We start from the raw sequence: 12500 nt of genomic DNA on the forward strand, positions 1-12500 counted from the left end.
CCGATTGGCTGAAGAGGGATGGTTCTGCCATGTATTCCAAGTAGGAGGTATTGTTACAGACATCACACCTCCCAAAACCAGAACCAGAACCCTCCACCGTCTCCTCCATCTCTTACACACATACGCGCTCGCACGTCATACACATCCAAAACAGCTAATCTTGAAAGATGACGAAGGTCCAGCGCTGGTGTGATCCTGTCTGCTCCAAGTACAGATGAGAGAATACAGACCGCTGGGCTAGTCCAAACACACACACGCACGCAGAGAGAGCGAGAAGAAAATCAACCCAGGTCTGAGTACTGAAAGTACATCTGGTCCTCAAGCGTCGCTCCAGGGTGTGTTCTCCAGGGGGATCCAGTGTGTGGTCATGTGATCGCCTGCGTTGTCATGTGTCATATCCTGTTCTGTTCCCCCTGCAGCTCGCTCCATCCGTCAGCACCAACAGCCACGCCTCCACACCTTAGCCACACCTCCCCTTCTTTTCTTTCTCTCTCTCTCTCTCTCTCTCTCTCTCTCTCTCTCTCTCCCCCTCCCCCTCTCATTCTCCTTTTCTCTCCTTGGCTGTCTCCTGCTGCTCTATTAGAAGAGATCGAAACTTCTCCACCTGCAGAGGAACATTGAGTTACTCACACACACACACACACACACACACACACACACTCTAACAGACACTCACACACACACACACTCACACACACAGACACACACTCACACACACACTCACTCACACACACACATATACACACACACACACACACATAAAGATAATCATTTATTGACAACTCAGTTCACTCCTTTTCAATCACATTTTGAATGTCAGATTAGAGGCAGTGAAATGTTAATGTCCACTGTGTGTATGTGGGTGTGTCTGTGTGTGTTTGTGTGTGTGTCTAATTGGGCAGGGATGCTGTTGGTAAATACAGAGATACTCCCTCCCCCACACACAATGCAATGGTATAAATCATTAGCAAGTCGTCATTTATCAAAATATTATATTCTGTGTTCTCTGTGTGTGTGAGAGAGTCCCACGGAGGCCTTAAAGATTCAGTACCAGTTGATGACCTAGTCTTAAGATTTAATCTGTTGGTGTTTGCAACATGAAAAAAACTTCCTATAAAAGTAATCTGGAAGAAAAATGTCATTTAGAGAGCTGAATCGGCAGCCGGTGTGTTGGCATGATGTTGGCAGAACTGGCGTTTATAAAATACAGCACTGATGTCAACATTTATCTGGCACTTTTATCCAAAGCGACTTACAATCATGACTGAGTACAACTTGAGTAATTGAGGGTTAAGGGTCTTACTCAGGGACCCAACAGTGGTAACTTGGCAGTGGTGGGACTTGAACTGGCAACCTTCTGAGTGGAGAACCTTAACCACTGAGCTACCACCGATGAAGTGTTTATAAAATACTGCAATGACATCAACACTGATAAAGTGTTTATATAACTAAGCCAAACGTAGAACAAGACATAGACAAATGCCATGGAACTACATGAAACTGAGTTAACTACATCTCTCCATATGAGGAGTGGGTGGGGTGGTTTTGCTATTGTGTTGCCATGGGAATGAAGTGCTCCTTGTAGTTGGCCACTCGGCCCATTCATGAGGAGAGACGATGGTGATGGCCTCCTGGTCTTTCTACTAGAGCAGGGTTCCCAGGGCGAGAGCAACGGAGTTAAACAGTGGCTTGGAATTTTTCAAGCATACTTTATTACAGTTTGTGTAGTCAGTCACACACAGCAGGATGTGGTTAACAGCTGTAGTGATAAACTAACATAAACTTGGTCCCATGAGGACAAATCACACCAGACTTCCAATCCAGGACCTGCAGAGCTGGGACTCAAAAACCTTTTCTGTGGTGTATATTAACACCCAGAGACTGCCATGTTACGCTCCTGGTCCTGCCCAGTCGTTACTGGCTCCGCCTCCTGTCTTACATGATGGCTTCATCTACTAGTCCAGTGTTCAGTCATAACCAGTAGCTTCTTGGATGGTTCACAGGTGATGTTTTTTTCTGAGTCTGTACTGCCAAATGGCAAGAGACAAATTTGAGGCACTGTGGCTCATTGGTAAGAGCATCACCTGGTTGTTGGGTGTTCTGGGTTCAAATCCCAGACAGGTCTCTGAGGAGTGGTGGTGTGTGTGTGGGGTAACCCAGGGGGGAAGAATGATGGTTCCTGTCCCCCCCTGGGGTTTCTGGGGGAGTGAATATCAGGGGTTATGCAGCAGCCAGAGAGGGTGTTGCTCAAATTTTGAAATAACTTACTGTAGTGTCTGGCTTAGCTTGAATAAAGTAGCTGCCTCCTAGTTAGTATTAAACACTTGAAATACGTAAAATGTGTTTCACCTGGGATTTGAACCCAAAACCCCCAACACCAGGGGTAAAGCCACTTATCACTGAGCCACTGTCACCCAAGCAGTGTTGTGGACTGGTGTTTTATATAAGACTTCTGTGCACGACTGGGAGAAATCAGACCTTCCACCAGGTCAGGTCCCCAGGAGATCAGTGGAGAAGGGTCAGAGATACCGACCTCACATTCACGGTAGTGCTAGTCGGGACAGAAGAGCTCCAATAGCATGTTTCCATGTTTATGCAGTGTAACCCACTACAGACCAGCCCTTTAATGCTTTAATAACCCACTATAGACTAGCCCTATCATTTATAACCCACTACTACAGACCAGCCCTTTAATATTTTAATTACCCACTACAGACCAGCCCTATCATTTATAACCCACTACAGACCAGCCCTTTAATATTTTAATTACCCACTACAGACCAGCCCTATCATTTATAACCCACTAGAGACCAGCCCTATCAGGGTTGAGGGTCTTACTGCTCATGAATGAACAGAAGGCAGTAGTGGGTTATACTAGTTATTCTTTACTGAATCAGAGAAACATCAGGCACACACACACACACACTCACCTGTGTGTGAATATAAAAGAGACTGAAAGACAGGAATGTGCAACATACATTTATTCAGTAGTCCAATCACTGTACATGTTAAAACCATGTCATTCTACCTACACACACACACACACACACACACCCTCAGCTTTACATACACAACCAGGACTTGGTCGTCGTCATCAGTTCACAAACCCACACAGCACAATCTTGGCCACAGCCACAGGAAGTGATGGGCGGAGTCACACGTCCCACTGCCTGTGCCGCTCGTGTAGGTGAAAGGTAGCGTGACTGGGTCTAGGTACAGGACAGGGGCTGGCCACGGGGATCTGGTCGCCTGGCAACAGAGGTGTCTCTCTGATAAGCTGCTGTGGGCTGTAGAAGGCAAACAGGTCTGGGCCCTCTGCTGGTAGTGAGTGGAACTACAGGTGCACAAAAACATCCACTGTAACGTTGTCTCCTTCTATATTATTAGAACCATGGAAATTAGCGCAAATTATTAGTGAGATATTCTGTAAAAAAATAAAACAAAACAACCTTAAGTCTTTCAATAAAGCACCTTAGACACCCAGTCTGGCAGTAACTATTCACAGTGAATAATAAATGACCCAAATAAAAAACTACTAAGGACTGATGTAATGTTCTGTAGCTCACATGCATACACATACACATACACATAGACATACACACACACTACAGATGTTCTGTGCATACGCACTCTACAGATGTGTGGGTGTTGTGTATGGAAGGCTGTTTAGAGTGAAATACATGAAACATTTTCACATAAATAATCTAGTACTTACACTTGCATACACACACACACACACACACACATACACACACACACACACTCACACATTGTAACACATTTAACATTTGTACAGCACGCTCATCAATATAAGGTGGAGTCATCTCTAAAAAAGAAAAACATTATGTCAGCGTCTAATTCTGATTAGATGACAGTTTAAGGATCAAAGACACTAAGGGAGGAATATTCTCACAGTTCCACACTCATCCATGGTCAGATTAACCAGCATGTGGATCTGGGATTTAACTGGCCCAGAAAAACTTCACTTTGTGGAACTGATCTATGGATGTAGACACAGACAACATTTTGGTGTCCCACCACAAGAACACACTTCCTTAATGAATGAGAATTTGAAGCAAATCTTGGGATGAACTCCTTGTGTAGCAAGAATTATGTTCAGATAGTTAACGTTCAAGCGTTCCATCTTAACTGAATTAGAAATGATGAGATTAGACCTGCTGGTAACGACATGGCTACGTCATACCATTAGGATACATGTGAGCTTCTCAGTATCCTCCAATCAGTCTACGTGAGCATGTGAGTAAATATTCAGAACGTGTATCTCATCATTTATTAGAATACTCTCCCAATATCAGTGACATTTATTCAAAATATTTACTAAAATAATGTAGTACATAATCTTAGCATTTCTAATAGTAAATATGCCTGACAAATAACTTGCTTACACACACACACACACACACACACACACACACACACACACACACACACCAGGTCACCCCCCTGATAGAAATACACCTGCCTCAACGCCTCATCTGGTCACCAGCCTCTCACACCTATAACTTCATGTCTCTCTCAAGATCTTAACGACTTTAAAAGCTATTTCTTCAAACCTTGCTGTTGTAAGTGACTGTGGGCGGGGTCAGTCCTGGCCTATCCCGTAGCACCTGGCTGATGAGCTGGTCATGTGATAGGCTGACGCTTACAAGAGCCCGGTACAAGTGCTGAGAGCGGGGAAAGTTCAGCCCTGAAGTGAAGAGGAAAGGACAGTCAGTGAGTCAGTGAGTCAGTGAGTGAGTCAGTGAGTAATGGTGCATACATGTGAGTGTGTGTGAGTGTCTAAGTGTGTAATGGTGCATACATGTGAGTGAGTGAGTGTGTGTGAGTGAGTGTGTGTGTAATGGTGCATACATGTGAGTGAGTGAGTGTGTGTGAGTGTGAGTGTGTAATGGTGCATACATGTGAGTGAGTGTGTGTGTAATGGTGCATACATGTGAGTGAGTCAGTGTGTGTGTGAGTGTGTGTGTAATGGTGCATACATGTGGGTGTGTGTGTGTGTAACTGTGTAATGGTGCATACATGTGAGTGAGTCAGTGTGTGTGTGTAATGGTGCATACATGTGAGTGAGTCAGTGTGTGTGAGTGTGTGTAACGGTGCATACATGTGAGTCAGTGTGTGTGTGTAAGTGTGTAATGGTGCATACATGTGAGTGAGTCAGTGTGTGTGTGTGTAAGTGTGTCATGGTGCATACATGTGAGTGGGTCAGTGTGTGCAAGTGTGTAATGGTGCATACATGTGAGTGACTCGGTGTGTGTGAGTGTGTGTGTGTGTAATGGTGCATACATGTGAGTGAGTCAGTGTGTGTGAGTGTGTGTGTAATGGTGCATACATGTGGGTGAGTCAGTGTGTGTGAATGTGCGTGTGTAAGTGTGTAATGGTGCATACATGTGAGTGAGTCAGTGTGTGTGAGTGTGTGTGTGTAATGGTGCATACATGTGAGTGAGTCAGTGTGTGTGAGTGTGTAATGGTGCATACATGTGAGTTAGTCAGTGTGTGTGAATGTGCGTGTGTAATGGTGCATACATGTGAGTGAGTCAGTGTGCGCAAGTGTGTAATGGTGCATACATGTGAGTGAGTCAGTGAGTGTGTGTGTGTGTGTGTGTATATGTAAGTGTGTAATGGTGCATACATATGAGTGAGTCAGTGTGTGTGAGTGTGTAAATGTGTAATGGTGCATACATGCGAGTGAGTGAGTGTGTGTGCGGGGTGTGTGTGTGTTTGGGGTGGGGGGGGTGTTTACCTTGTGATGCTCTCACTCTTATACACTCTCGAGTAAGAGTTGAGTTCTGCATTTTCTCTTGCACAGCCTTCTGGGCATCAAACTCCGCCTCCTCCAGCTGTCGAAGCTCTGCCTTTAGAGCCAGAGTGGTATTCAGCTCTGCCCCCTCTAACAGTGATGTTCCACTCTGATCAGACACCTCTGTCGGATGATGGCCCCGCCTTCCCTCTGTGCTCACACACACACACACACACACACATATATATATATATCAACGCGTGTGTTGATTCTGTGTTATTGCGTGCGTTGTGTTTTACTGTGTGTGCTAATGTGTGTTGTGTTCGATTGTGTGTTACTGTATTATTGTGTGTTATTGCGTGCATTGTGTGTTATTGTGTGTGTTATTGCATGTTTGTGTTATTGTATGTGAATTACTGCATGTGTGTTATTGTGTGTGTGAATTACTGCGTGTGTGTGTGAATTACTGCATGTGTGTTATTGTGTGTGGGAATTACTGCGTGTGTGTGTGTGTTATTGTGCATGTGTGTTATTGTGTGTATTATTGTGTGCGTGTTATTGTGTGTGAATTACTGCGTGTGTATGTTGTGTGTGTGAATTACTGCATATGTGTGTTATTGTGTGTGAATTACTGCGTGTGTGTGTGTTATTGTGTGTGTGTGTTATTGTATATGTTATTGTGTGTGTGTGTGTTATTCTGCATGTGTTTTATTGTGTGAATTACTGTGTGTGTGTTATTGTGTGTGAATTACTGCGTGTGTGTGTGTGTTATTGTGTGTGTGAATTACTGTGCGTGTGTATGTTATTGTGTGTGTGAATTACTGTGTGTGTTATTGTGTGTGTTAGTTATTGTGTGTGTGTTATTGTGCATGTGTGTTATTGTGCGTGTGTGTGTTTGTGATTGTTATTGCGTGTGTGTGTGTTATTGTGTGTGTGTTATTGTGTGTTATTGTTTGTGTTATTGTGTGTGTCCTAACTTTGCTTTTCCTTGCTGTTTGGTTTCTTAGCTCTTGATTGGTTGTCACAGGTCTGTGTTGTTGTGTGTGTGTTATTGTGTGTTATTGTGTGTGTGTTATTGTCTGTGTTATTGTGTGTGTATGTGTTATTATGTGTGTTATTGTGTGTGTTGTTGTGTGTGTTGTTTATGTTATTGTGTGTGTTTTTGTGTTATTGTGTGTGTATGCGTGTGTGTTTTTGTGTGTTATTGTGTATGTGTGTGTTATTGTGTATGTGTTAGTGTGTGTGTGTGTGTCCTAACTTTGCTTTTCCTTGCTGTTTGGTTTCTCAGCTCTTGATTGGTTGTCACAGGTCTGTGGAATCACCGTTGTGATAAGAGGCTGGTCCACTGAGCATGAAGGGCTCACAGCAAAGCGCACCTGAACAGGTAAACAAGTAAACAAACCACCACGATTAAAAACACAGCACGACAAAACAAACCTGAACAGGCACACATCACCCCCCCAAGCTCAGGTCAGGTGACACTGCCCCACCATAACTGCGGGGGTGTTGTTTATATTTACTGCCCCTGCTGTCAGGGCAGAAGGACTGGAGAGTGCGTGAGGTCACAGCACTGCCAGCCAATCATGCGTGTGTTAGATCACATGGTCAGGCGACGCAGGAAATACGTGTAAGTCTGTGTCACTACAGGCTCCTTATGTGGAGACTGATAACTACCAACACTGGGGTAGAAAAAAGAAATATATCAAGGAAAGAAAAAAACAACCAAAACGTAGTGTTTTGTGATCTAACTGATCTCAAAGCAATGTTTCCATGACGATGTAACTCTGAGAGCAGCGTTTTCTGCGGCCGTGCCGACCTGCCGCTGGCGTGTGTGAGGGCGTCCTCTCTCCCGAACTCCGTCTCCATCTGCACACCGCTCCGGGAGTTCCAGCTGATCCAGGCTGAGGGTGATGGACAGGTCAAGCTCTGGACACTGGGGTGGGGGCGTGGCTGGGCGCCCAGGGAGTGGGGGCGGGACCAACTCCATGAAGGTCTCACCAAATGCTGTACTCTCCGTGTCCGTCATCTGTTACACACACACACACACACACACCCACGCACGCACACACACACCCACACACGCACACACACACAGCCACACACACACACGCGCGCGCGCGCGCACACACACACACACACACACACAGCCTGACTGGGAGCTGTCCCGGTGCACTATTTCTCGTTTTCAGACATTTTCATGTACAACTTGACTGACTGTCTGGACGAACGTGCAACACCTTCTGATAAAAGCCCCACTGAACAGAACACTCTGCCTATCAGTGTTAGTGTTAGGTAGTGGTAGTTAGTCTTGGTGTTAGGTAGTGATAGCTGGTGTTAGGTAGTGGTAGTTAGTCTCGGTGTTAGGTAGTGGTAGCTGGTGTTAGGTAGTGGTAGCTGGTGTTGGTGTTAGGTAGTGGTAGCTGGTGTTAGGTAGTGGTAGTTAGTCTTGGTGTTAGGTAGCGGTAGCTGGTGTTAGGTAGTGGTAGTTAGTCTTGGTGTTAGGTAGTGGTGGCTGGTGTTGGTGTTAGGTAGTGGTGGCTGGTGTTAGGTAGTGGTGGCTGGTGTTGGTGTTAGGTAGTGGTAGCTGGTGTTAGGTAGTGGTGGCTGGTGTTGGTGTTAGGTAGTGGTAGCTGGTGTTAGGTAGTGGCGGCTGGTGTTGGTGTTAGGTAGTGGTAGCTGGTGTTAGGTAGTGGTGGCTGGTGTTGGTGTTAGGTAGTGGTGGCTGGTGTTGGTGTTAGGTAGTGGTGGCTGGTGTTGGTGTTAGGTAGTGGTAGCTGGTGTTAGGTAGTGGTGGCTGGTGTTGGTGTTAGGTAGTGGTGGCTGGTGTTGGTGTTAGGTAGTGGTGGCTGGTGTTGGTGTTAGGTAGTGGTGGCTGGTGTTAGGTAGTGGTGGCTGGTGTTGGTGTTAGGTAGTGGTAGCTGGTGTTAGGTAGTGGTGGCTGGTGTTGGTGTTAGGTAGTGGTGGCTGGTGTTGGTGTTAGGTAGTGGTGGCTGGTGTTAGGTAGTGGTGGCTGGTGTTGGTGTTAGGTAGTGGTGGCTGGTGTTAGGTAGTGGTGGCTGGTGTTAGGTAGTGGTGGCTGGTGTTGGTGTTAGGTAGTGGTAGCTGGTGTTAGGTAGTGGTGGCTGGTGTTAGGTAGTGGTGGCTGGTGTTAGGTAGTGGTGGCTGGTGTTGGTGTTAGGTAGTGGTAGCTGGTGTTAGGTAGTGGTGGCTGGTGTTAGGTAGTGGTGGCTGGTGTTGGTGTTAGGTAGTGGTAGCTGGTGTTAGGTAGTGGTGGCTGGTGTTAGGTAGTGGTGGCTGGTGTTGGTGTTAGGTAGTGGTGGCTGGTGTTAGGTAGTGGTAGCTGGTGTTAGGTAGTGGTGGCTGGTGTTGGTGTTAGGTAGTGGTGGCTGGTGTTGGTGTTAGGTAGTGGTGGCTGGTGTTGGTGTTAGGTAGTGGTAGCTGGTGTTAGGTAGTGGTGGCTGGTGTTAGGTAGTGGTGGCTGGTGTTGGTGTTAGGTAGTGGTAGCTGGTGTTAGGTAGTGGTGGCTGGTGTTAGGTAGTGGTGGCTGGTGTTGGTGTTAGGTAGTGGTAGCTGGTGTTAGGTAGTGGTGGCTGGTGTTAGGTAGTGGTGGCTGGTATTGGTGTTAGGTAGTGGTAGCTGGTGTTAGGTAGTGGTGGCTGGTGTTAGGTAGTGGTGGCTGGTGTTAGGTAGTGGTAGTGTTTTAAAAGCGTAAATAATTGAACTGTCACGCCTGTTGTCCAGAGGGTCGCGCGCTTTAAAACTCAGGACGTCCAAACGCGTCAGTAACGTCCCCGCGCCTGTCGCGCGCGGTATTTCACGGTGTTTACTTACCGACTGTACGAGGCGGTTTAGCTATCGGAGGTAAAGCAACGTTTAGTCCCGAGAGTCATCAGAGTCATCGGAGTCATCAGAGTCATCGGAGTCATCGGAGTCATCAGAGTCATCGGAGTCATCGGAGGGACATTAAAACGCCTTCAAAACTCCCTCCTCGCTCGCAGCACAGAGACCATTACAGGACAAAGACTTCCGGGTAAAGGAAGAGAAAGACCGCTCGTGTTGTTTGAGCGCCACGCAGCGGTGGGCGGCCACACCACACACAGTCAGACACACTCCACACTATTATTATATGATATGATATATTACACACTCCACACTATTATATGATATTACACACTCCACACTATTATTATATGATATGATATTATACACTCCACACTATTATTATATGATATATTACACACTCCACACTATTATTATATGATATGATATTATACACTCCACACTATTATTATATGATATTATACACTCCACACTATTATATGATATTACACACTCCACACTATTATTATATGATATTATATATTACACACTCCACACTATTATTATATGATATTATACACTCCACACTATTATATGATATTACACACTCCACACTATTATTATATGATATTATACACTCCACACTATTATATGATATTACACACTCCACACTATTATTATATATTATATTATACACTCCACACTATTATTATATGATATGATATATTACACACTCCACACTATTATTATATGATATGATATTATACACTCCACACTTATTATATGATATGATATATTATACACTCCACACTATTATTATATATTACACACTCCACACTATTATTATATATTATACACTCCACACTATTATTATATATTACACACTCCACACTATTATTATATGATATTACACACTCCACACTATTATTATATATTATATTATACACTCCACACTATTATTATATGATATTACACACTCCACACTATTATTATATGATGTGATATTATACACTCCACACTATTATTATATGATATATTACACACTCCACACTATTATTATATGATATGATATTATACACTCCACACTATTATTATATATGATATATATTACACACTCCACACTATTATTATATGATATATTATACACTCCACACTATTATTATATGATATTATACACTCCACACTATTATTATATATTATACACTCCACACTATTATTATATATATTATACACTCCACACTATTATTATATGATATATATTACACACTCCACACTATTATTATATGATATATTATACACTCCACACTATTATTATATGATATATATTATACACTCCACACTATTATTATATATTATACACTCCACACTATTATTATATGATATATTACACACTCCACACTATTATTATATGATATATTACACACTCCACACTATTATGATATATTATACACTCCACACTATTATTATATGATATATTATACACTCCACACTATTATTATATGATATTATACACTCCACACTATTATTATATATTATACACTCCACACTATTATATATTATATTATACACTCCACACTATTATTATATGATATATTATACACTCCACACTATTATTATATATTATACACTCCACGCTATTATTATATATTACATTATACACTCCACGCTATTATTATATGATATTATATTATACACTCCACGCTATTATTATATATTATATTATACACTCCACACTATTATTATATATTATACACTCCACGCTATTATATATTATACACTCCACACTATTATTATGATATACACTCCACACTATTATTATATATTATACACTCCACACTATTATGATATTATACACTCCACACTATTATTATATATTATACACTCCACACTATTATTATATATTATACACGTCACACTATTATTATATATTATACACTACACACTATTATTATATGATATTACATTATACACAACACACTATTATTATATATTATATTATACACTCCACACCATTATTATATATTATACACAACACACTATTATTATATATTATACACAACACACTATTATATATTATACACTACACACTATTATTATATGATATATTATACACAACACACTATTATATATATATATTATTATATTATTATTAATATTACCACACTGTCAGACACACTTATTATATGATGTGTATAATATAATAATAACACACTATTATATATTATATTATTATTATTATAATATTACACACTACACACCACACAGTCAGACTGCTATATGACACACACACACTGTCAAACTGCTATATGACACACACACAGTCAGACTGCTATATGACACACACAGTCAGACTGCTATATGACACACACACAGTCAGACTGCTATATGACACACACACACACACACACACACACACACACACACACACACACACAGTCAGACTACTATATGAGACACACACAAGGTCAGACTGCTATATGACACACACACACACGGTCACACTGCTATATTACACGCCACACACACACACACACACACACACACACACACACACACACACACACACACACGCTCAGCTCATATTAGAACTAAATGTGTCCTTCACTTTTTTACACAATATTTTATAATAATCTTTATATAAACAATAACAAATAACTATTTGTAAACACTTGTGTTGTCACTTGTGTTTGTATTTAAGATAAATTGTGCACGAGTGTACATGAGACTGGCTGCAGTTAAACTTCAAACATCAGACAGAAACGTGCGTCACCCACTCAAAGCAAGACCAGCTATTTATTAGATAACATACAGCTTTCTCTGCAGGGTCACCCATCACGAACACTCCAGAAAAGGGAACCATAGAGAGAGAGAGGAGTATAGCTGGAGGAAGGGAGTGAGAGCGAGTGATGAGAGAGAAAGAGAA

The 12500-nt window shown here is 42.4% G+C and overlaps 3 protein-coding genes across 4 annotated transcripts in view; all 3 read right to left on the reverse strand.

The window, feature by feature from the left end:
* The window catches only part of LOC113568394 (growth hormone secretagogue receptor type 1), a 2731-nt gene extending 2417 nt beyond the window's left edge, over positions 1 to 314 (reverse strand). Inside the window, exon 1 of the mRNA XM_026996593.3 lies at positions 1 to 314. This exon is cut by the window's left edge and continues 182 nt beyond it. Coding sequence (XP_026852394.2) covers positions 1 to 109 — 109 coding nt within the window. The 5' untranslated portion in view covers positions 110 to 314.
* Positions 315 to 2966: 2652 nt separating this feature from the next.
* On the reverse strand, positions 2967 to 9822 carry ppp1r35 (protein phosphatase 1, regulatory subunit 35). Its single transcript, XM_026996592.3, has 6 exons — positions 9590 to 9822; positions 7575 to 7784; positions 7017 to 7134; positions 5762 to 5968; positions 4575 to 4708; positions 2967 to 3334 (listed from the first exon to the last, which is right to left on the reverse strand). Exons 2-6 carry the CDS (start codon positions 7782 to 7784, stop codon positions 3155 to 3157), a joined length of 849 nt encoding a protein of 282 aa, XP_026852393.1. The 5' UTR covers positions 9590 to 9822; the 3' UTR covers positions 2967 to 3154.
* Positions 9823 to 12351: 2529 nt separating this feature from the next.
* tsc22d4 (TSC22 domain family member 4) overlaps positions 12352 to 12500 on the reverse strand; it is a 22499-nt gene continuing 22350 nt past the window's right edge. For both annotated transcript variants that reach the window (XM_035521262.2, XM_026996590.3), the window contains one exon: positions 12352 to 12500. This exon is cut by the window's right edge and continues 1014 nt beyond it. The gene's annotated coding sequence lies outside the window, so the exon portion shown is untranslated.

Source organism: Electrophorus electricus, chromosome 21 (assembly GCF_041902795.1).
Source record: "Electrophorus electricus isolate QZ-2024a chromosome 21, ASM4190279v1, whole genome shotgun sequence".
NCBI classification, from domain to species: Eukaryota; Metazoa; Chordata; class Actinopteri; order Gymnotiformes; family Gymnotidae; genus Electrophorus; species Electrophorus electricus.

Coding starts and splice junctions, on each gene's coding strand:
- ppp1r35 (XM_026996592.3), bottom strand. CDS start 7,784: ATGACGGACACGGAGAGTACAGCATTTGGTGAGACCTTCATGGAGTTG. Junction 7,135..7,574: donor CTCACACACGCCAGCGGCAG/GTCGGCACGGCC, acceptor TTACCTGTTCAG/GTGCGCTTTGCTGTGAGCCC. Junction 3,335..4,574: donor CAGTCACTTACAACAGCAAG/GTTTGAAGAAAT, acceptor GTGCACCTGTAG/TTCCACTCACTACCAGCAGA.